The following is a 25,115-nucleotide window of genomic DNA, read 5'->3' on the forward strand; positions in this document are numbered from 1 at the left end:
AATAATGCGATGGCAATCAGGTATACAATAGGTACTTATTTAATAACTAATTTCATTTCCAGTAGGTGAACTAAATTTTAAAAAGTACCTAAATATTAATCTGAAATGTATGAATGTCTGCCACATTTTCCCCAGTTTTCTTCTGTGGGAAACTATCTAGTCAATCTGGTTGTTTATATTGAATTTTAAAATGATTTTGTTGTTCATATAGAAGATAAGCTCTAAAAATAAAAAGAAGCAAATTAACCTACAAGTTATATAAACTAAGGAATAGCCTAGGAACAAAACAATAAATTCATACGTTAGCTCTTATATTTAAAAATTAAGAAAGTAAATGGCATCAAAGATATACTCTCTCAACATCTGTGTCTAAAGGTCCCTCAGGAGTCACTGTTTTCTAACAATTTGATTACTTAGAAATGCAACTGTAGGCTCTTGAGTTTCAAATCCTTTTGGACCATTTAAGAAAACATTTATATTTGAACCTCTAATTTTCAGTATCGGACCTGGAAAACCCTGAAAACCACAAAGGCTTCGCTATGTCTCCAAGATGCTTTTCTCTGCCCCGGAGCCTGCCATGAGCCATGGCGACAGGCTTCTAGTGGATCTGATTCCCGGCTGTGGCTTTGTGACTATCACAGATCTTGGAGGTGGAGAGTATCAGGTATAGTTTTCATTCTTGCACTTGGCTGGCCTGCATGTATTTATATTTGGTCCTGGCAGGAAATTCCTGCATGAAGCTCCCAAACTATGAAGACTTTTTTCCTTGAGAGGTTTTTAAAAGCAGAAGTAGCCAAAAGCATATCAATGTCAAATTCATGAGTATAAGTTTCAGATCCAGGGATTCTCTCTCTCTTTCTCTCTCTCTCTCTCTCTCTCTCTCTCTCTCTCTCTCAGTGTGTGTGTGTGCACTGAACCTACAGCCAGCCATCCAAGAGTTCATGAATAGTTTAACAAAGAAAGGGCAGAGCTATTGAGTAATCCAGGCTCATTAATTGTGCACTTGCCAGGAGGATCTGACTTTAAATCATTAATGCAGGCAACATTTCTCTCTAGAGCCATCAATGTGATTGTACTGCTAGAAAAAAATGTAATAACGATGGATTTTCTTTTCTTTTTTCTTTTCCCTCTCATCAGATCTTCAGAGTCACAGGTAATGTATATGTGCTCTTAAACATAAGGGACTACAGTCATAGGCTGTAGATGTATTGAAGATGTTAGTGTTTCCATGTTGACAAAGAGCTGGTAGAAATAGCGACTTAGAGTCTGATGACACAGGATGTTTTGTAAGCTCTCATCTTGTTTTAGGTTGGTCAACAGTTATCTTCTATAAAAAATTCATATTTTATAGTGATATGCAACTTTGTTTTTTGCTATTTTGTACAGTGCAGTTTGTGTAGAAAAGTGTTCACTTTGGAAATGATTCTAGGTTTCTTATTGTAATTCACTTTTCAGAAATAATGTGGCGTGTATCTTTGGCATTCTAGGTTGATGTTTCCGGTTCTTTTGATGACACAGGGTTTGATATAACGCTATCTTCACTTTCTGCCACAACCTACAGCTCTCCCGTGAGTAGAACACTGGCCACAAATGTGTCAAGTGAGTCCCTGTTTTAACTTACTTTTCATTAAAATGTATTTAGTAACTCTAGTGGATAGAAATATTTACATTGGCACAGTTTACTTTACATGTGTGAAATCAGTACAGAGTAATTAACGTGAAATGGAAAGTTAAGAAAACGTTTACAATTTGTCTTCTGCTGGCAATCCTGTTTGTTCCCCTTACTTTCAAAGAAAAAAAGGTAATTACTTTTGTTTGTGAAGTGGATTAGAGAGTCTGTTAATGGTATGACATTTGGATTATTGGAGTCAAGAAAACAAATTCACTATATTCCTTAAGGAAAAAAAACCAAAAACAACTATTCCATTTGTAAGGCTGTTTCTTAGTTTCTTTTTGCGGGTAAGCAAGCCCTGCATTAACAAAGCCTTTCAAAAATTAAAAAAACAAAACAAAACAAAACAAACAAACAAACAAAAAAAACGAAATGGCATCAAAACTAGGCTGGAACATAGTGTTTTATAGCATTCCATTTTTTACAATCTTAGAAAGAATGTTTGTGCTGTTCCTGAAAAGAATTTATTACTTAGTTGTTGTTGATATTTTTTGTTTTTTGTTTTTCAAACATGTAGGGAGAATAAATTCATGCTGATTTCTGGGAACTTCAATAGTTCACATTTATAAATACTTTTTTAAAAATTTACTTTTTTGGTAGAAATAGAATAATTATCTGATCATTTAATAACACGAGTTTTTAAAAACAGAACCGGGGCCTCCAGTCTTTCTAGCTGGGGAGAGAGTTGGCTCTGCCGGGATTCTCCTTTCATGGAATACTCCTCCTAACCCAAATGGAAGAATCATATCTTATGTTGTTAAATACAAGGAAGTGTGTCCATGGATGCAGACAGCGTATACCCGAGTGAGAGCGAAGCCCGACAGTCTGGAGGTTCTTCTCACTAACCTGAACCCTGGAACAACATACGAGATTAAGGTAAATGTTTTGTGAGTGGAGACTGAGTGTTGAAATAGTAAATCCATGAGGAAAGTGGGAATTTCGCCCGCCCACCTTGTAAGTCTGCTAGTTGAAGGAACTGAGCCACTGAGGAGTGACAAGCTATCATGTGTTCAACATTCAAACACATATGCAAAGCCTGGTGAAGTACTGTAGTCTTTCTCTTCTCTATAAATAGATAAATATTTACATATTATCCATTAAAAAAACTTTAGCTTAATATCTTCCATGGAAAGCAAATTGAGCTTAAAGTAACTATTTTAGGTTCCAGAATGAAAACATTACGTGCCATTTATTTATTATTTTAAATGATTTGCTGTGCAAGGTAGAAGAACCCAGAGGCTCCTGCATGTTAGGCAAATGCTCAACCACTAATCAACATCCCAGATTAAAATACTGCACTTTTTAATCGGACTTAAATTAAGCCTTGGTATTTTAATTTTCTAACTCTGTTGCATTTGAATGTATATTACTTAACTTTTGGATAATGGATTAAAAACTTTGAAGCAACAGTTTTACTAAAAATAAATTCAATTCTGTTTCAGTCCATAAAGATTCACTGAACCCTCACTCTTTTGTGTTTCTAAAAGTGTATGATACTTTACAACATTAAGTGTTCATGATTTAATGATTTATTTGAATACTAAGTAAAGATGAACTCACACAAAGCAATACTGTGTTGGATTAAATAGTTTGCAAATAGGGAACAGCTATGACATTTACAGATGAAAAAGTAAAGAACAGAGCTGTCTCCTGGCTCCTTGCTGTTTACCAACTTAAAAAAAAACCCACATCTTTTCTCTTTAGGAAGTGTTTATTTATTTATTTATTTTTTGTTCATTTGTTTATTGTGCTGGGGACATGCATGTCATGGGACAAGTGTCCACGTGTTGAGGTCAAAGGACAATGTATGGCATTGAAGTTTCCTTCCACCTCAAGGGTTCTAACACTCTGACTCGAGTTGTCAGGCTTGGGGCAAACACCCTACCTTCTGAGCCATCTCACCAGCCCTAACATGCATCTTTTCTTTGAATCTTGAAACTGAGTGACCACAGAGAAAAAAACTTGTAAAAGCTGATTTGTGGCCTTATGAACTGTGGTTGCCTTTCCTAAATGATAAGACACCATAGGAGAGATTTAGCAAGAAGGGTTTTGACATCTAAAAACTCCAAAACTTATTTCCTACAATCATATGCATATTTAACTGGTATCATAAAATATATACCTAGGCATAATAAATAAGTACTAAGGTTAATGTGATGTAAGAAATGATGGTTGAGAGAATGTCCGTTTGCCCAGGCTAGTTCTGCTTAGATCTCTTTTTATTTTATGAGTTTGCATTTTATTTCTCTGAATTCTCTTATTTCAGGCTTATTAAGAAGCCTCTAGCCTATGTTTCATCTCACACTTCATAAATCATGTTGTGACATTTGCTCTCCTCAAATAAATGCTCACCATTGATGAATTCCAAGGGGGAATTTGGCATGGAACATTTGATATCTTCAGTATAACTAACACCCATGGGGAAAGCCTGTTAAGTGGTCTATGTATATTATTTCAGTTAGTCTCGGAAAACACCCGGTGACATAGGTAAATTATTATTCCCAGTCAAATATGGGAAAAACATGTGCCTTAGAAGAATTAAGCAAGTTACCTAAAGTTTTCCACCTGTGGAAGAACTACAAGATTGTAGGGTTTCACTCATGCATTTTGTAAAAGCTTAGGAGGTTCAAAGCCATTCACAGTGTCTTCCCTGCTTGTTGAGCTGTATCACTAAATCATGCAAATAAGAAAGTTGTTTGTGTGCCCGTTAAATTTTGACTTTGTCTTCTATGTTGTTAATCAAGCATATTCATTTTTCACTTACACTTTTTCTGAGTACTCATTTGCCCAGTTATATAGAGTGTAACCATAAGGTCTGAATGCCATCTGTATAGCCTGTCTTATAAATAGTACATATACTTGGTATGGACTGAGTTTTGGAACATGTATTTCAACTGAATTCATGCTTTATTATCATTTCTTGAATGAACGTGGCCATGCCTACTGACTTCTCTCTCATACAGTTCTTTTCTTCTTCTTCATCTAAAGGATGTCGGCCATACTACTTCCTAGTTTGATAACATGAAATGCCTTCCCCCCTCCATGTTGGGGAATATTGTAAGAATTACAGGAAAATTGTTTTAGAACTTTCCTTGTGGTGGAATGAACATTGTATTATTGAAGATTCTGTGTTTTTAGAAAGCAAAGAAATTGAACATAAAACCCCTGGTCTGTTTCAGGTTGCTGCGGAAAACAGTGCTGGCATTGGAGTGTTTAGTGACCCATTTCTCTTTCAAACTGCAGAAAGTGGTAATTTTCCTAAATCATTAATTCTAAATTAATTTAATCATGAGTGCTTATCATTTGAAAAGATGGGATGTAATGAAAATATGATGTAAAATGTATAAAATGATTGAGAATGGCCTTTGAATTCCTTTTAGTTATTTGAGACAGTAAAAGTACTCTGAAAAATTTTTTTCTGTCTAATTGTCATCTTAGGGGCAGAACATTAGAAAGCACAACACACACACGCACACGCACACACACACACACGTACATGCACACACACATTCACACATATGCACAGGTACACACATAGACATGCGTGCATATGCACACATACACACGCATGTGTACACACACAAATAGGGTGAAAAAGCATTATTATTTCAGGCAAACCACTCTGTTTTAATTTAACTTATTTATTTTAAGGAAAGCTCTTTCTCTGCTGCCTAGGGTAGCCTTAAAGTCACTATGCCATCCAGGTTGGCCTTAGACTTAGAGCTCCTCATAGGTGTCCTGACAAGTGGGAGCCAGCACGGCCAACTTATAAGACTCCTCTGTGGATATATAGGTGCCTTGATGACTCATTCATATTTCTTTCCATGCATATATGTTCCTATGATCATCTAGAGATGTAGAGCAGCCTTTTACATGTAAGCTTATATCTCTTTCACCATAAGCATTTTGTGATGAAAATGTAGACTTCGGTGATCAGTCTACTAGTTTGTAAGACTCAGCCATCATCAAACCAGTTGATGCATTTCCCTTCCTCCTATGGCTGAGAGGAACTTTGATGTCATCTTCAGCTCCTTCAGTTCTTTCCTCCAAGTAATGTCTAAGTCTACCAGCATCTTCTGCCAGTACTGTCTGTCATGAAATGTATCCAGGGTCCTAACCTACTCTGCAAATCTTGCTGCTCAATGCATTTTCTTTTCCTCTTTAGATGACCAAAATACCTTGTAACCCAATTCAAATCAAATGAATATAAAAAGAAATAGTTAATTAGAAACAGTTTCTCCAATTAATAAATATTTACCATGGATCTTATATTCTAATGGGATAAGATAAAGAAATTTGTGAATTGATATGCCAGGTATAAGACTATATAATAATGTCTATGATTTTTTTCCATTATGGATGTTATGTTATATATGTCAAAGTAAAATTCTCCCAATTGTTCAGTGTAATTGAGCATGCATCCTGGTATATCAAGAGGATACAATAGTCAGTATAGAAAAAAAACATGTAGTACATCTAGCAATTAAACTACTGATTTAAGATATGTTAAATTCTACACATTGAATGTGTAATTATTAAATGAGAAGAAATTTGTTTTCTGCTGGTAAAAAAAGTAGTCTTAAGAGAACTACATACAAATTAATCAGTGAAACTGAGTTGAATGAATAATACTCTGCCCACCAACATTAAAAGCCTAGTACTTAACTCCCTAGGGAACCTTCTTTTTTTCATGTAAATATGTAATTTATTTCAGATTTAAATATTAAAGTGACAACTTATATCTCAATGTCTAAAGGAATGAAACAAACATAACAAAATAAAACAAAATCCCAAAACACCACCACCACCAAAACCAACCAGTGAACCAACCACCAAAAACAAAAACAAAAACAAAAACAAAAACTGTATGTATATGGGTGAAAAAAATCTTGATATGTAAGACCTTTGGTATTTTATAGTAAACCTATAGTTGGAACAAAGTATATGGATTCTCTGTATAGATAATCTACACGTAATGACATGCTGATATATACAGCTAAGAAGAAGATGATTTAAATAAAGGAAGTCATAAAGATTTAACATTTTGTTATTTGATTAATGATTATGGATTTCTGTTTTGGAAACCAGGCTCTAGAATGTAACAAAAAGGGGGTTACCTTATAAATTCTTTCAATTTAATCATTTCTTTACAACTCTATCTATCTATCTATCTATCTATCTATCTATCTATCTATCTATCTATCTATCTATTGGTTTCTGGAGACAGGAATTCTCTGTATAGCCCTAGTTGTCATGGAATTCACTCTATAATCAAGTTGACCTGGAATCAGAGATCTGCCTGCCTCTGCCTCCTGAGTGGTGGGATTAAAGGAGAGACCTCTACCCCCACTCTTTATAGCTCCTTTAAGGTCCAGCTAGAAATGTGTCTGTGTGCAATCTGTCACTGGTATATGAATATTCAAGACTACTCATATTATTACAATGAGAAAAATTTAAAAATAATATTCATGAAAAGAAATAATTTTACAGTTGCACAGTATCTAACAATCTTAGCCCCTTTGTTTTATTGTATTTAATATACCCCAAATAAATTACATATTAAATGTTGAACAAATTCTTCAACTCCATTTTATCAATTCTCCTTAAGAAAATTTTCCACTTATTATTTTATCTATTACTAACCATTCTCAGTAACTGTGGTTAACTTACTTTTGTCATTAAAATGCACTTGTCTTATAATTTCTTCATTCTCATTGTCTAACTTGTATTGAATCTTTCTTCTCAGTACCTAAATTCTTGAATATTTCTTTTAGAAAACAGATTTTGATATGTTTAGGCACAACGAAAATTCTAATCTTTTAACATCGTAATTCTAGTCTCCATTATTTTTGGATGTAGCCTTACCACAAGCATTTTTGTTTTATTCTACAATCTGAAAGATATTTATTATTTATTTGCATACCTATTTTATGTGCACAACTTCTTTTCATTCTGATGTAATATGGTTTTCATGGAAACTAACTAAGATTATCTTATAAATAATAATTGATAGTATAAAATTTGGGGAAAAGGTATATAAATCTCAAAATACAAAAATCATCTATCTACTTGATGTTAGCCACTAGATATTTATGACATTTTTGGATATGAATTTTGTGTATTTTGGCTACTATTTTGAATTTATTAGTTTTCCAACTTCTACAGTGCCTACATAATTTCAACGTATTTAAGGAGGTAAAATTTCAGCTCATATTTGTTTTTTTTTTTCATAAAAACTCTTGATCTAATAGTTTCATGTTATTTTAAATGCTCATTGAAAGAATAGATGTGATGGACCAATAGTTCTGAAATATGTACACATGGTTCAACACATTTTATAAAACATTTTAAGGTGAGACAAATACACACACACACATACACACATGTATACATGTTTGTTAGAAAGTTGATTTCATTCAAGATATTGCATAATTCATTTCACACCAGGTGGAAATTTAAAATCCCTGAAGAACATAAGCAGCATTTAAATTTTTACAACAATTCTCCCTTTCCTCCTTCTTCCTTCCAGCTCCTGGGAAAGTGGTTAACCTCACAGTGGAGGCCCTCAACTATTCTGCAGTAAACTTGATTTGGTATTTACCTCGACAACCGAATGGCAAAATCACCAGCTTCAAGATCAGTGTCAAACATGCCAGAAGTGGTATAGTAGTGAAGGATGTTTCCATCAAAGTAGAGGACATTTTGTCTGGAAAATTACCTGAATGTAATGTGAGTGTGGTGTCACACTTAAAAATTTTTATTATGTTTACATCTTCAAGTGTTCATATCTTGAAAAGTTATAGTCTTGGGCTATAGCATCATGCTATGTGAAGATGACTGTATTTCAGGGGTGCTAATTACGGAGGGGAAGAGTATCTCTAGGGAATATTGCAAAAGACTTCATTAATGGGGCAGTACTGGTTTGGCAGTAGAGGAAGGAGAGGTGGGAATAGACTATGTGGTAGGCTGGGTGTTCCAGTTGGGAGGATCCTTTATAAATCACCAAGGTGTGACCGTGTCATCCCTATTGGCATGGAGGCTATAAGCCCATGTGCCATAGAGGAAAGTTTCTGTAGGGGAATATATAGTCAATGTTAGACAAACTGGAGGGCTGCTTGCTGGCATATCTTTGTGAAAATATTGCCATTTTTGTCATTGATGTGAAACCTTCAGAGATACTATGGTATTTCTTCACGCCCTACTTTCCCAAGTTACCTTTGGGATATTTCTTAATCATGTTATTACTGATGGAGAAACAGCCAAGCAATGTTATTTTGTTTTAAATAGTTTAGTGAAGTCTAAAAATCTTCTGCTTTCAGTTAAGATCCATTTCAATACACACACATGCACATTCATATACACCCTGATATCTGGGAAGGTAACTTTTTTGTTTTTGTTTTGTTTTACTTAAGTACTTATGATTTAAAAGTGATAGGAACAGTTAAGAGCACAGAATGAGATTATCTTAGGGTTTTTGTTATATTGGGTTATGTCTTAGTCAGAGTTTCTATTCCTGTACAAACATCTTGACCAAGAAGCAAGTTGGGGAGGAAAGGGTTTATTCAGCTTACATTTCCATACTGCTGTTGATTCACCAAAGGATGTCAGGACTGGAACTCAAGCAGGTCAGAAAGCAGGAGCTGATGCAGAAGCCATGGAGGGATGTTCTTTACTGGCTTGCCTCCCCTGACTTGCTCAGCCTGCTCTCTTATAGAACCCAAGACTACCAGCCCAGAAATGGTCCCACCACAAGGGGCCCTCCCCTCTTTGGTCACTAATTGAGAAAATGCCCTGCAGCTGGATCTCATGGAGGCATTTCCCCAACTGAAGCTCCTTTCTCTGTGATAACTCCAGCTGTGTCAAGTTTGTGACACAAAATTAGCCAGTACAGGTTAACCTAAATTTTAAAAATTATTATTGATGATTTAGCTGATGTTTTATCTCCACTTTATCTTACTTAAAACTCTATGCAGGATTTCAAAATTGAAGTATAATGAATACAGTAGGTATATTCTGTCCTAATATAATAGACATTAGCCACTATCCTGATGTTATAGACATTAAAAAAAATCTATCAATTTCTTATGAAAATTAATTTGTTAAAAATTTTCACACATTAAGAGATAATATTTATATTATAAAAAATAAATGGGTAGTGTTCTTGTGTTTACCTCCAGATAGTGTGTGAGTTCTCCTATTGTGTTTTCTTTCCCTCACTAGGAGAACAGTGAATCTTTTCTGTGGAGTACCACCAGCCCCTCTCCCACCCTCAGCAGGGCTACACCTCCACTTCGTACTACACATTTATCCAACACATTGGCACGGAATAAGATCAGCTCTGTGTGGAAAGAGCCCATCAGTTTTGTGGTGACCCACTTGAGACCATACACAACATATCTCTTCGAAGTTTCAGCCGTTACAACTGAAGCAGGATATATTGACAGTACCATTGTTAGGACACCAGAATCAGGTATGGCTTGATTTTTTTAGAAAAAGAGAAAATGACATGAAGTTATTTATAGAATTATCTTTCATTCTGTCCATAGAGTATTTTGTTGTGGTTAACTTTACTTTCCTTTAAGTAACTCTTTCTCCCATAATAGATAATAGGCATCCATTGGGATGTCTTCAGTGCTAAACTAAACATCTAGAAGAAAAAGAAATTTGAGAGAGGGAATTCTTCAGATAGCATGAATGACACTTATCAATTCATGACCTCTATAATTCTTCTGTCTATGTATGCTTTTCCAACAAAACTTAGTTATATGTAGCCTTCACTGACATTGTTATTACCAGAGCAACAAGATACTACCTGAAAGAGCAGAGCTAATATTAATTAATACTTCAGTATCAATAACTACTCATATCTTTATGAACAGCATTTTTCTTCCATGAAATATCAGGTGCATCTTAAGTTCATAATATCAATACTAATCTTTCACATTATGTTAGTATTCACATAAATACATATATAAAATAAACTACATTTAGAAATATAGGCAGTCAAATGACCTTCTGTGCGTTGGGATTTTAGGACTGAAGGACTGCAATTATACATCACTGTTACCATTAACTTTCAGGAGGTCATAGTTTTAGAGATTTATTTGTTTATTTTATGTGTATAAAGAGCTCTATCTTCATGTATACCTGCATGCCGGAAAAGGGCATCGGATTACACTATAGATGGTAGTGAGTCACCATGTGGTTGCTGGGAATTTAACTCAGGAACTCTGGAAGACCAGTCAGTGCTCTTAATCACCGAGTCATCTCTCCACCCCCAAGAGATCATATTTCTAACAATAATTTCTTTATACATGTGTTTATGTGGATACCAACATATAATATAACAGATTAGTATTGATATTATGAACTTTGTATGCACCTGATATTTCAGTATACATAATAATACCATATATATATATATATATATATATATATATATATATATGAAAGTTAAATGTAACTTAAGTTATATATAAGGTATGAAAGTTATATGTAAGGTAGTAAAGATCATTATCTTTTTACCCAAAGGCATATATGTCAGGTTCTATTATTTTCTTTCACATGTTAGTATGAAACTATTATTTTCTTGATTTAAATAACTATATTTGAATCTTTGTAATGATTTATCTTTTCTATCTTCTATTCAACACAAAATCATTTCATGGAAATTATATAAAATGAAACTTATTGGACAAGAACTTTGAGTAAATATTCAGTGCCATTTATTTCATAAAACAAACTAATACGAACATATTTTACATGTTTCAATTGAAATGTTATTAATTTTTATCTTCCTAGTATTATATTAAAATATTCTATCTGTACATTATATACTTCTTCTTAGAACAAAGATAAATACTGATGTGAAAACATAAAAGTTTGGCCTTTCTACCTGTATGTCAACCAGAAAAAAAGTGTTTCTCAAGCTCAATATCCACATTGATTGAAAAAATATATATACTGAATATGTGTATTATATATTATATATTACTATATATAAGTAATATGCATATAGCTGCATTAGGACAATATGACATTAGCAAGAATTATATTATAAAAATTTGTAGAATAAAGACAACTATACCACCACATATAGTTAGTACTAGTACATTGGAAAACTGTCAAAAGAGATTAATCAGATCTTTTCATATGTTTTATTCAAATTGTTTAGTTCTAGACTATTCTGCTTTTTTCCATGATAAACATCATTTGTATTTTGTGTGTTTTTTATGCTTTAGATTATATTACTTGTTTTTAACAGGTTATATCTTTTAACTTAATATATATTATATATTCATTTTCTCTGTATTAATTTCAGTGCCAGAAGGACCACCCCAAAACTGTATAACAGGCAATGTCACAGGAAAGGCATTTTCAATTTCATGGGACCCACCAACAATTGTCACAGGAAAGTTTAGTTACAGAGTTGAGTTATATGGACCAGCAGGTAATACTCAGTTAATTTTGCTTTTACTTTTTAGAAGAAATCTATTAAATACATGGATAATTTCTAACTCTAAAAAGAAATAAATTCCTGAAAAGACCCTGAATTGATATAAATAATAGATTAATGAGGAAATCAAGTTCATTAGATCTTCTGTTTCAAACCACAAACGAGTATAAGGATGTTGAGTGCTATTCTTCAGAGGGCTTTAATTCGGAGCAGACATCAGAGGCACAGCTTTTCCATTGCCATTTGTCTATGACTCACATGCAGATAAAATAATAGCCAAAAGAGCATTAAGTTTAGACTGTGACAGATCAGATTTTTATTTAGATCAAACCATCAACTTACAAGCAGCAGCGCTCTCTGGACACACTGCCTGTACTCTTGCAAAGTTATTGTGAGCCTGAATCTGCTGTGAAAGGTTATTTGAAATGCTGTTGGTGGCCTTAAATGGTAACAAATTCTCCAACTTATAAACAAGCAGATCTGAGCACATTCTTGTCAGAGGTAACTAGAGGAGTTATGATATCCCACAGGAAGTAAATTATAAGTTTTTGTTGTTTTTTGTTTTGGTTTGCTTTTACTGAATATGAGATTCCATAGTTATTGTCCAAGTTTAATTCAAGCAATGATCAACTAACATAAATTCTCATATTGTTGTTTATTTGAAAGCACAAAAAACAACCTCAAAAGTTGCAAATCTTTTGTGAAATATCTATGGTAGGCATCATGTGAGTAGACTGATTTTTAAGTAACTTTTGTTTCTAAAAATGTGAAGTATATCAGGTTCTAAAAGTAAAAGATTGTTCATCTCCTATGCCTCAGTGCAAACACACACACACACACACACACACACACAAACACACACTCACACACATCTTTTCTATAAGATGTTATTTTCCAGCTCTTGGATAACATATAACTTCTTTCAATCAGAAGCTTAAATATTGAAAATGCAAATAAGAGGGAAATAGGGCTGGGAATAAATATTAGTAGGTTTCTAAGAAATGAGAAACAGAAGGAAAACAGACATAAGCTTTGTTGAAAAGTTGTTTCTGATGGTAGAGGTAAGGTCTTTTTCCTAAATACAGGGACTGGATTAACCTACAAATATAACTTGTCTATAGTAAGGTAGCGTCCAGCTAGAGGGACTGTCCGGGCAGACAATTTCTTACTGATCTAAGCATTTCAATGTAGCAGGAAACAAGACCATTACCTAAGGCTGAGGAGGGGACAGAAGGTTTTGAAAGTTTGAAGAGAAGGGTTAAGTCAGTCATTGAGAAGGCAAGTCCACTTGCCCATGGAAGCTGAGAAAATGGAAGGCACTGGTTTAGGTCTCATTTTGAATGCGGTCAGGGTCAATGTCATGGACGTTGGAGGCCATGCGTTGTCTCTTCCTCCATCAGCAAGAGCCCTTTTAGAACACTGAAGGTTTATGTGAGGCAATTGCTCCTGGCAATGGCATTGAGTGGATAAAGAGTGGGCATCAGTGGTGAAAAACACAGCCAGCAGTAAGAGCCTTTGATAGGTGAGTCTAGTGAAAGTAATGTCGCCTAAGGTCCTAGAGTAACTGGAGTTCAGATAGAAACAGGTGGCAGGAGATGTATGAAAATCAAATAATACAGTTTTTTTGGTAATTTTTGGTAATGATGATATTTATGAACTGAAAATTATTTAGCAAGTTTTTATAATTTAATCTTTATCTGTGAGGCTAATAAAATCACCACACACTAAAATGGTAGTATTGAGTTAAGAGCTACACCATACGCAGAATGAAAGGGAGTAGCCTGAGGTCATGGTGGACATGACCTTGAAGACTGAGGACTTTAAAAAAGGAGTCTGGAAAACAGTGCTCTCTGACCCTCCTGTGTAATCCTCTGAGATCTTGAATTATATACACACCTTCATCCTCATCATCATTATATACTAGGGATCTAAGCCAGGGCATTGTGTGTTAGGCAAACAGTATCCTAAATGAATTATATATCTTGCCTCTGTTTCCCATTTAAGTATATTAAAAATAAAATAGCAACTCAACAGGACTCTTTAACTTAAGAAAAGTTATTTTAAGCACCTGAAGATCTCTATGCTGTTTCTCCTGTTTAAATCTGTATCAAAATAAAGCAAATATTTCAAATATATTCATGTGTAATAACAAATTTTTTGTTTAACAATTTGGTTATTGTCCTTGGCTTCTACATATGATATAAAATATTATATATTTCATAAAATATCCATAAAACCTATGGGTCTGTTCTGCTTTGTGCAGGAAGGATTTTGGATAACAGTACAAAAGACCTCCGGTTTGTGTTTACGCATCTCACGCCATTCACAATGTATGATGTCTATGTTGCTGCAGAAACCAGTGCTGGGGTTGGACCCAAGTCAAATCTTTCAGTATTCACTCCCCCAGACGGTAAGAACTTTCTCCTTTTTAAGGTTGATGTGAAATTTTTGAAATGCTCGTGAATGTTATTGAGTTGGTAAAATGTAATTTAAGGTGGAATTTGGTTTCCGTGTACTTAAATCCCATTATTTTCCTTATTAGCTTCCACCTACTTTATTCTGAACCTGTGTTCTCTAGAATATCAAACCTGCAGCAGGCTTCATAAAGGAAAGGCCCAAGAGCAGGGAGATCTTAAGTCTGTGCTCATTGTGGCAGAAGGCATGGCAGTTTTTTTGTTTTTTTTTAGCAAAACACCAAGAAGTCTTCAATTATAACACACATTTGATACTGCTTAATGATAGTATTCAGCAGACAGGGAATAGCTCAACTGCAGATTTAAGCAGTCATTGAATGTGTTTTCTCACACAATTCATTTCCAAAGAAATTCTACCACCAAGAACAATGTATTTTGATGAGGCATTTTCTGAACTAATAAGGAACAAAGTATGAAGTTCTCAGCACCTTCAGAACATTCAAAGCTAATATATCTCAAGAAAGTATAAGAAGTATGTTTAATAAGCACCAATATTTTGGGTGAAATCTATTGCTAAAGTATGATATACATTTTCCTTGTTCATATAAACTTACTCAATGCTTTCCTTGCTGTTTAGAGATAATTACTGTCATAAAAGTCACCATGTTTCAGAATAAACTAACACTAGACAAAGTTTCCTGAGTTTGTGTGGTAGCTAACATACAAAAACTGAGAATGTATATGAACAAATATGTGCATACACTTACTACCCAATTCAGTTGGGCATTCATCTCTTAGATTATCACTTGTGAATTAGACCATTAGAGGGCAGCAACCATCAGGAAATTTTATCCATCTGCCCCTTTAAAGTCAATACTCAATGACTGTCAAAACCATTAAGTTTATATATTTTAAGTGAAAATCTATGTGTGTGCTTATATGATATATATGTAATGTGTACACATGAGGGAAAGGATTTCATTTTTCATGATGAGATTTTAATGTCTTGCCCCATCCAAAGATTCTTTGCCTTGTGTGATTTCCATAAAGTTTTCTCCAGTTTATTCCAAAAAGCTAAGTTCATTTTTGGATGGCTACAAAACACAGCAGAGCTTTTATCAAAGAACTCCTCTATGTCTTGGGGGCTTCAAAACTATAATTTTAGAGTTACCATTTTATAAAGTCTATAATTTTAGATATTTGTCTGGGCAGGAATGTAGGTCAGAGTGCATGCTTAGCATGTGTTAGGCACTAGGTTCAATCTTCAGCATGGAAATAAAACAAAGCAAATAAAAAAATCTTGTTTCTTATTATTGATCTTGACGTCAGCTTTTGACTAAGATAAATAGTTCAACGACATGTTGAAATCAACAATGCTATCTTGCTTGGATTGGTTGTCCCTTAAAATGTATTTCCCTTCATTTAGTCACTTTTTATTCACCAAATGAATAGATTCCTAAGCACCCTCTTGTAGCTTTTTCAAATGAGCTGTGTTGCATGCCAAATTTTTTTGAATAGATGACTCTTTTTGTTGAATATGAAAAGCAATTTGTTCTGCATTTTATCCTACTGTCTCTGTCAACTGCTTATCTCAGAGACTGCATTCTGGAGGCTATGAGAGCTTAGCCACTGACTACAGGGAGCCCCACCAAAGATTGGAAAGGCAAGAGTCGTACCTGGTCAAGTCCACCTTCCTTCCTGGGGATCAGCTTTCATGACCATTCCTTCAGCTGAAGGAAGGGCTTTCATGAAATGCTTTAGCAACTGCAGAATGTTTCACCTTCTGACATTAGTTTAGTTACTCTGCTCCCAATAACTGTAAAAGCCTACTGAAACTAGGCTTGCTTTTAATCCCAGCACCCAGGAGGCAGAGGTAGGCAGATCTTTGTGAGTTCGAGGCCAGCCTGTTCTTCAGAGCAAGTTCCAGGACACCCAGGGCTGTTATACAGAGGGAAAAAAAGGGAAAAATTCCTGAAACTGCATGAGGCAATGGAATAGCTCATTGCATTAGCTACAGTCAAGTAAAACTTGATATCTGAATTCTGTTCTTTATCATTTACGGTTATAAAAAGGTGTGCTGTATTTTAATTAACATTACTTACCCATGGCCTCATATCTTAAATGTTTTAATGTTCTGTTTTAAAATAATTATAACTAGCTTATTCCTCCTAAATTATCACCTTTAAAAGTAACTACGGTTCTTACCAATGTACAAGTATTCACAGATAAATGCTTGTTTGACCTTTTACAGCAAATGGTGTATCTATCACATCTCAGTGTGGTTGATTTCATTAACGTGGACTCTGAAGATCCATAGTCTATTTGGTTATCAGAAAAAAATTATGCTATTACTATACTAGTTCTACAGGATCTATACACACATCACTTCGATTTTACTGAGTGTTTATCTACTTAGGCAAAGAAGAGAGATGATGTATGGGAAATGGTAATTTAGTAACAGCCAAAGTTCCAAACATTATATAATTTTTGGTAAACCATGAAGAGTCTCGTCACTTTTTCTTTTTTTCATGAATCTTAGTGGGTTTTAATTTTAAGTTTCCCTCCAAGTTTTTTAAATAGAACTTTATTTTGACTAGATCTAATTATGGAGAAATTTCTCCTTATGTATTTTCTTTGCTACAATATGATCATCCCATTTCACTTCTAATAGCTTTTCTTCTAAAACGTTCACATGATCCAGAGTTTACCTACATTAATTTTGTGTTTGTTCTCTTTCTTGTTTGTCCATGAAACTTACAAATACATTGTCTTGATAACTCCATCTCTGCTGCTAACTCCTTCAAGATTGATTCTGCACTGTGAATAATTGCCCTGTGCGCTTAGTTTTCTTTAATTTTGTATCGATCTTAAAAGGATCAACCTAATCCAGACATCTCTGGTTTCTCTGCATAAGTGTGTGGGATACAAGATAAGTATCTCTCTAAAGAGAAAAGACAGGGTTGTCTGTTCCACTTCCTTCATCCACTAAGAATTTTGTAGTCTGAGGGAAAAAAGTAGCCCCTTAATCGTTACTTGAATTACAATAGGATGCATTGGTGTCATGATATAGTTTTCCAGTTTTGTTGATGAATATACATAAAATTGTCTGCTCTTATTCATGAATGTGGCTCACATATTAAGAGACAGTAATAATCCTTTCGTATTTTTCTATGGTATTGATATATTTAATGTGTTCCCACTACGTTTTCAAAAAGTAAAAGAGGCAATTCATTTATATTTCAAGTAGAAAACTTATGGTTTGATTAAATAAAAAGTTTAGTTATGAATCATGTGTCAATTTAAATTAAGGGGAAAATGCCTGATCTCTTCTGTGATTTATATTACACATTTCTGTCTAAGGTCCTTGCTACACAGCAATGCCAAAATAATGTGTAGAAGAAGGTAAAGAGAGGCTTTGCTGAGTCTATTGCTCTGTTTATAGTTTTTCTATCCTTGGATAATGCACAGAGGTAAGCACACTGATAGCAACAGAAGTGCTAGAAACAATAACTTTAGTAAGATACGACTTTTATGAGAGGTAACCTGTGGGAAGAGAAGGTTATCTTCCTCATGTTTTTAGGTGCCTAGACTAATAGGAAGTGCATTCAGGAGTGACGAGGGAGTCGTAGAGCATGAGGTCCTACCCCAGTCTGAAGAGCTACCCTCCATTACAGACTCAAAGTTGTACTGAATGACCTTGGGCTTCCCTCCCACTTTTGATTACAGCTTTTGTCCATGCTAGATACTAGAATCTCAACCACCAGAACTCAGCCTTAAAGTAGTCAATAGGTAACTAGTAATATTTATATTTTTACATCGCCCAGGTGATTTCTGTACTGATAACGTTATGGAGACAAAGAAAAACAATCTATTGGGAGAAAAATCTATGTAGTTTTAGCATACTATGTGTTTGAATTAGATACGAATATTTTCTCTGATAATAGTAATACTTGGGGAGTTATTATTTTCAACTCCTACCTGTTATTTTCGAAAGTCCTTCTCTGTTTCTTCCTGCAGTAGTATGGCTCTCTTCTAACTGAAATTTGCTAGCTCTAGCCCACTATTCAATGGCTAAAGAAAATGAGATTGGTGTCCAACTCTATCTTGACCATAAAGGGAGATGTTCTCATATCATATTTTCTCATTCTTGAACTTGTAGCTTAGAAGTTCTTTTGAGTTTTGAATCCTTCCAGCAACCTTATGGGAGGTGAGGGAAAGATAAAAATCATGTATCCTATAGGTGAGGAAGTGGGGGCTATCAGGCTACTGACAAACGTGACGAAAGGCCCAGCTTTATTTACAGCTCGTTTCCTGTCTTCACGACACTAGGTTATCTAGATCTCACTCTTGACCACTTTATACGTAAATCTTGTTTTGACTACTCTGTGCTTTTCATAAACAGTTCTTGGCTTTTCCTATTCCCCCCGGCCCCGCTGGCAAAAAGTGAAGACAACTGAAAGCTGGTCTCATGGATAATTTGTAAACTCAGCCGACACACTTCACTTGAGTCTTCACACAGGGACACGTACTAAATTAAGAGGCAGTCAGTTGCACATGTCAACTGCGTTTCATTCTATTCTGAGTGTGCCTGATATTGGTTTTGGGTATACTATAATTTTGTAAAGACTTCAAGGCTTTGGCTAGGCATGAATTATTTATAAAGAGCATCCTGGGGAAGATTGTTGTTGTTGTTGTTGTTGTTGTTGTGTGTGAACATGTCATGCTGCGATTGTAGAGGGTAGGGAACAATACTTGGGAGTCTGTTCTCTCTTTCCTTTCATCCTGAGTTCTGTGAATCCAACGGAGATACTCAAGCTCAGATTGTCAGTCTTGAAGGCAAGTGATTTTTAACTCTCCCCCTCTTCCCTCCCCCCACCCACCTTGCTCTCGCCCCCTGAGCAACTCTCAAGTCCAGAAGTTATTACAGCAATGTAGTCTGATTGAACAGTGTGACTACTTTTTCTTGGGGGAAAATAATCCCATGTTATCCCATTCCTCATACTTTGAGAAGAATGCACATACAATTAGGTTTAAATTTCCTTGCATTTAAGGAATCTTTTTGCCACAGTTAATTTTTAATATGTTAGTAATTATTCTAGTCAGTTTTCCCAGAGCTATTTATACATCTAATATCATGGGCTAAGGATTTAGGGAGTACTTTGCACTTGAAAATGTCTTTACTCTTTCTAATTCTATTTTAAAATACTTCTTCAGTTCCAGGAGCAGTGTTTGATTTACAGATCACGGAGGTAGAAGCCACAGAAATAAGAGTTTCTTGGAGGAAACCTAGACAACCAAATGGAATCATCAGCCAGTACCGTGTGAAAGTGTCAGTCTTGGAATCAGGAGTCATTTTAGAAAATACTCTGCTCACAGGACAAGATGAGGTATTACACTTTTTATTTCCTGTTTTGCTGAGCCTGTTCAATTTGTCAAATTTCTACCTTAAGTCTTGACAAATTTGATACAGAGGAAGTGAAATGAATTGAGGTATGTTGAGATGTTGAGTAGATCACAGTTTATTTCAGGCCTTATTAGTTAAGTGTTGACTATTCTCTTTCATATAAAAATGTCTATTGAACCATCACACAGGACAAAAGGTACTGCTACAGGTGGCTTTTATTATTCTTATCCAGTTACCTTGTTATTTGCAGACTGTTATGAATTAAATGTTGTCTCAAAGGCTTCTAATTAAGAACAGTTCTCCCAAAAGACTGCTGTCTACAAATAATTTTGTCCTATTTGAACTCAAGAACTTAATGGCCTCAACACTGCCTTTTCTTATTGAAAGCATGTAACTAAATATAAAGAAGTTCAAGTGTTCCGTTTAGCATGAGAGGACTTGGTCTTTGTTAATACACCGCATTTAAGCACAGTGGCTACCTTATTTTCTTCTCTTGTCTCTGTTAGGGAATGTAGGGAGCTGATGTACTTCTGAGGTACTACCCTGGCCAAGCCAGCCACCCCCCACCAGTGAGGACTCTTGAAGTCCCTAGACTTTTTCTTATCAACGTGTTGGCAAGATAAGGTTGGGTACTTAGGACCAGAGTAGCAATAAGTAGGCCATTAGAAACATCTGTGATGCTTATTAAGAAATTTGCTTCTGCTGTGTTCAGTTCAGAATTGTTATTCTTTGTACCAGTGATATCTGCCCTCTCTCCAGTCCCTTTGTCTCTGGTACCAGACTCCCCTTACCGCTGGCATTCATTTCATCATAGTACTCAATGCTATGTAGCTATTCAGGACCTCTCATCCCCAGGTTAAACTTCAGTCCTATCTTATATCCTTTCTTCTGTATAATGGATGTTGAGTTGTAGGTTTTCTGATATTCTAGCTGGCATCTCATCAAAGAGCGGGAGCTTAAGCATTTGTCCCTGCAGAGAACATCTTAAAATAGATACTTAGTTTTCTTTGAACCAGGTGACAGGTTTCCCAAATTTGCTAATGCCATTTGTTGACTAGCCAGACACACCTGTTTTTCTCTAGAAGTTAAAAGGTTCTGGAAAGGCCAGTTGGCGGTCCTATAACATAGCAGAAAGAACTTGATAATTAGAGCCATTCAATCTATATTTAGTTATGTTCCTGTCTATTAGAGGATGAAATGGTTAAGAATGTAGGTACAGAAGACAAATGGTTAGAGCTTAGTGCCTAGTTCTGCCATTATTGATGGCTTAATATTGGGGAAGGTGGCCTGACTCTCTTGAATTTGATTCCTAGGAATTACAGGAGTTCTTATAAACAAGGGTCAGTGATGGGGGTTTAATGGGTGATGTGTGTAAAGAGAGCAGCACTGTAGCTGACACGTATTAAGTTCGGTGCTAGTATTTGTGACTTGCTGGAAATAACCTTGGCATTCCACCTTTCAGTCTACTCAACATTCAACTCCTAAACTCTCTTAATAAGAAGAGTAAGAAGGGCCATTCTATTCTCATATCTGCACGGGGTTGGGGAAATCAGTTCTTGTTATATCAGATCCATTTCAGGTCCTCTACTTCCTTGTGTGGTTGGTTATTATTCCAGTTTAAAATGTTAATGAGGGATGGTGGATACACCAGGTCTAAACCAAGGCGCCTTGGGTCTTTACTTTCACTCTGCTGTGCTTTACAACTGTGACCTCAGACAAGTCAACCTATAAAGAATTTTTACCTTCATTTTTTTAAAGTGTGTGTGTGTGTATACGTGCCTGAGTTTGTTTACACGTGGGGTGTATGTGTGGTTAAGTGTATACATGTACCATGCACTCACATAGAAGTCCTTACATGACTTGTACTTTTTGTTTGAGGCAGGATGTTTAACTGATCCAGAGTCTTCTTGCAAGAGCAAGGATAGCTGCCCCAAGAGCTTCCAGGGATCCATATACATCTGCCTCTTTTCTCCCCACCTCTGGAACCACTGGTTCATGTCATTATACTCATTTTTTAAGTAGGTTCTGAGGATCTGAACTCTGGCCCTCTGGCTTTTCAGACAGTTGCTTTACCAGCTGAGTTGCCTCACCAACTCATCCTTCCCCATTTTATAATGCTCCCACACAAGCCTTACAGAGGTAGCAGTAGAGCACAGCAGATAAAACCCATGGCTTAATAATCTTGTTGATTATCTTGTTTTCTTGTCATGGCGTCTCTCAGATTAGGTATTCTCTCTTCCATTCACCTCCATGTCTGTCTCAAGAGCACTTTATGTTTTTAGAATCTGGTTAGGAGTCACATGTAACCTCCGTGTCGAATACAGGGAATGAATACTGTTAACAGTTCTGAAGATATTAACACATTTCTTCTCAAAATGAATATATGTTCTTTCCAAAAATTCACCCTCCTAACTGTTACTGTACAGCTTTTAATACCACTTGTTGCTTAATTCTTCATCTACTTTTGTATACTGCAACTTTGCAATGTGTGAGGTTTAAATGACTAAAGTGGTTAACGATGCTAACAGCTGTCCTTACTATTTTCTAATGTATTTATAGAGACATTCAGGAGCTCTTTTTTTCAGCTCTTACATCTCATAGCACTTTCCTATGTCGTTGGTTTGTTTATTTCTGTCATTGATATCAGGTCTCCAAGTTACTGGTATGAATCACTGTGTACATTGAATATAGCCCCTGCTGAAACTGATCTCACACTTCCAATAGTTGGTTCATCTTGGTAACCAACCAATCATTGGTAATCATTGGTTATGTGTTTCATACCTTTTACTTCTGACATTATGAATTTCTACCTAGGATGATTCTACCAGGGGTCAAGTGTGCCTAAATTCTACTGCCTTAAAACAAAATAACAAAACTAAATAAAACAACCCCCTTTCTCCCAGTGAATAATAGAAAGACAGGAAGCAGGAGGTTAAATTGGGATCCTAGCAGTAGAGACATGGGACTGAAATGATGCTGGCTCCATAGGCTGCCCAGGAGAAAGTTGGCTAGGGCAATTAACAGTTTTCAAGTGACAAGGATGCTGCCTAAAAAGAGGCTGAACTAGCTTGATTAAGCACCAAGCTATGGGCTGAGAATTACTTCATCTCTTGAGCTGATTTTTGTTTTGAAAATTGTTCTTTAAGAGGAGAGATTCAGAAGACTTTAAAATGAGCAATTGTGACATATGTGGCTGATTTTTCTTGTAGGATAATGACACTGTTGTCCTCCACTCATGAAAGTTTGAAATACTGGGGTCTTCTTCAACTTCGTTCTCTTTAATGTTCAATAGTCACATAGCCAGCTGTTTTCACCTTCAGAGAGGAACAGTTGAACATCTCTGTCTCAGTCCTGAGTCCCCACCTTCACTCAACATTGCAGTTCCTTTCCTGATTCTCCATTGCTGTCTCATTATGTTGGTTTCCCACTGTTGCATAGTCACTCACAAACTCAGCAGCTTCAAACAAGGCGTTCCTGTTAGATCACAGTTCCTGACAGCCAGTGTGCAGAACAGATTACTCAGCATTTATGCTTAGACATGAGAGGGTCTGGTTGGTTGATATTATTGGTCTTACTTTGGGGTTGCAAACATCTTCAGCCCCTTCAGTCCTTTTCCTAACTCCTCCACTGGGGACACCCTTGGTGACCCCATGCTCAGTCCAATGGTTGGCTTTGAGCATCTGGCTCTGTATTTATCAGGCACTGACAGAGCCTCTCAGGAGCCAGCTCTATCAGGCTCCTGTCAGCATACACTTCTATTTTTTTTCAAAAATGATTTTTTATTAGATATTTTTTTTCATTACATTTCAAATGCTCTCCCCAAAGTCCCCTATATGCTCCCCACAACCCCTGCTCCCCAACCCACCCACTCCTGCTTCCTGGCCCTGGCATTCCCCTGTACTGGGGCATATAATCTTCATAAGACCAAGGGCCTCTCCTCCCATTGATGGCCTACTAAGCCATCCTCTGCTACATATGCAACTAGAGATCTACTAGGGACTAAACCTCCAACCACAGAGTACACATGGAAAGACCCATGGCTCCAGCTGTATATGTAGCAGAAGATGGCCTTGTTGGGCATCAATGGGAGGAGAGGCCCTTGGTCCTGGGAAGTCTAGATGCCGAAGTGTGGGGAAGTCAAGGGTGGGAGGCAGGAGTGGGTGGGTAGGTGAACACCGTCCCAGAAGCAGGAGAGGGGGAATGGGATAGGAAGTTTCGGGGGTACCGCGAAATGGGATAACATTTGAAATGTAAATAAAGAAAATATTCAATAAAAAATTTTAAAAAGAAATAAAAAAAATAGTTTATGTTTAGGGTCTCCTAATACTGTAGTCAATGGCTTTGCTGGGCTGTGGTCTTATCTGGAGATTGACTGAAGGAGACTCTTGTGGGCTTGTTCATTGTTTTGGCAGAGTTAATTTTCTTTTGTCTGCAGAACTAAGGACCTTGGCTTCCCATTGGCTTTTTGTTTTAGTTGGTGTCACATTTTATTTCTAGACTATACCATAGTTTCTTGCCCAGGTCCCATTCAATCTGGCTTTTTACTTCATCTAACAAGCAAAGGAAGGTCTGTATAATGTCAGGTGGTTACATCCCATCATCTTTGTAGCAGTAACCGGTTCCATCTCACCAACAGGATTGGGAAGAAAGTATACAAAGCATGACAGCAGGGGGTAGATGACGAGGGGCCAGCTGAGAGGATGTTCACTGCAGATTCATGCATGTTCTGGTGCTCAGTGTATTACTGAGTTTACGAACATAAGTATAGGAGATTTGAGAAGTGATGAGGAAGATGTGTATGTATCTAAGTTATCTAGACCCTCCCTGTCATAGGCAAAGGAGTCTAACACAGATTATAGGCACTTTATTTAGTGAGATTTAGAAATAAACATAGAACTCAAACCAGAAGTGCTTGAAGGGAAGGCAGGAACAGAGCATTGATGTACACTACAATCTTTTATCATTACTTTCTCCCCACTTTTTTTTTCCTATAGCTCATGGGTGGGGGCTTATCATGATGGTAAAATTATAAAGAAACCAAACTAACCTATTCTGTGTTCTGACTCCAGATCATCACTGTCACTTGAATGTCTTTCTACTGTCCCTTTGTGATTTTCTTGTTTCTTAAACCTAGGGATTATTAAAGTACTATGAAGTATCTTTAGGATA

At 36.0% G+C, this 25,115-nt stretch overlaps 1 protein-coding gene across 1 annotated transcript in view; it reads left to right on the top strand.

The window, feature by feature from the left end:
- Positions 1–949: 949 nt before the first annotated feature.
- The window catches only part of Ptprq (protein tyrosine phosphatase receptor type Q), a 188,705-nt gene continuing 164,539 nt past the window's right edge, over positions 950–25,115 (top strand). The window contains exons 1-9 of the mRNA XM_021205432.1: positions 950–1,153; positions 1,488–1,599; positions 2,322–2,548; positions 4,852–4,921; positions 8,202–8,401; positions 9,893–10,142; positions 11,994–12,122; positions 14,392–14,538; positions 19,757–19,929. Of these exons, the coding sequence (XP_021061091.1) occupies positions 1,034–1,153; positions 1,488–1,599; positions 2,322–2,548; positions 4,852–4,921; positions 8,202–8,401; positions 9,893–10,142; positions 11,994–12,122; positions 14,392–14,538; positions 19,757–19,929 (1,428 nt within the window). The 5' untranslated portion in view covers positions 950–1,033. The remainder of the gene's footprint in view (positions 1,154–1,487; positions 1,600–2,321; positions 2,549–4,851; positions 4,922–8,201; positions 8,402–9,892; positions 10,143–11,993; positions 12,123–14,391; positions 14,539–19,756; positions 19,930–25,115) is intronic.

The sequence above is a fragment of the Mus pahari genome, chromosome 9 (genome assembly GCF_900095145.1).
Source record: "Mus pahari chromosome 9, PAHARI_EIJ_v1.1, whole genome shotgun sequence".
NCBI lineage: Eukaryota > Metazoa > Chordata > Mammalia > Rodentia > Muridae > Mus > Mus pahari.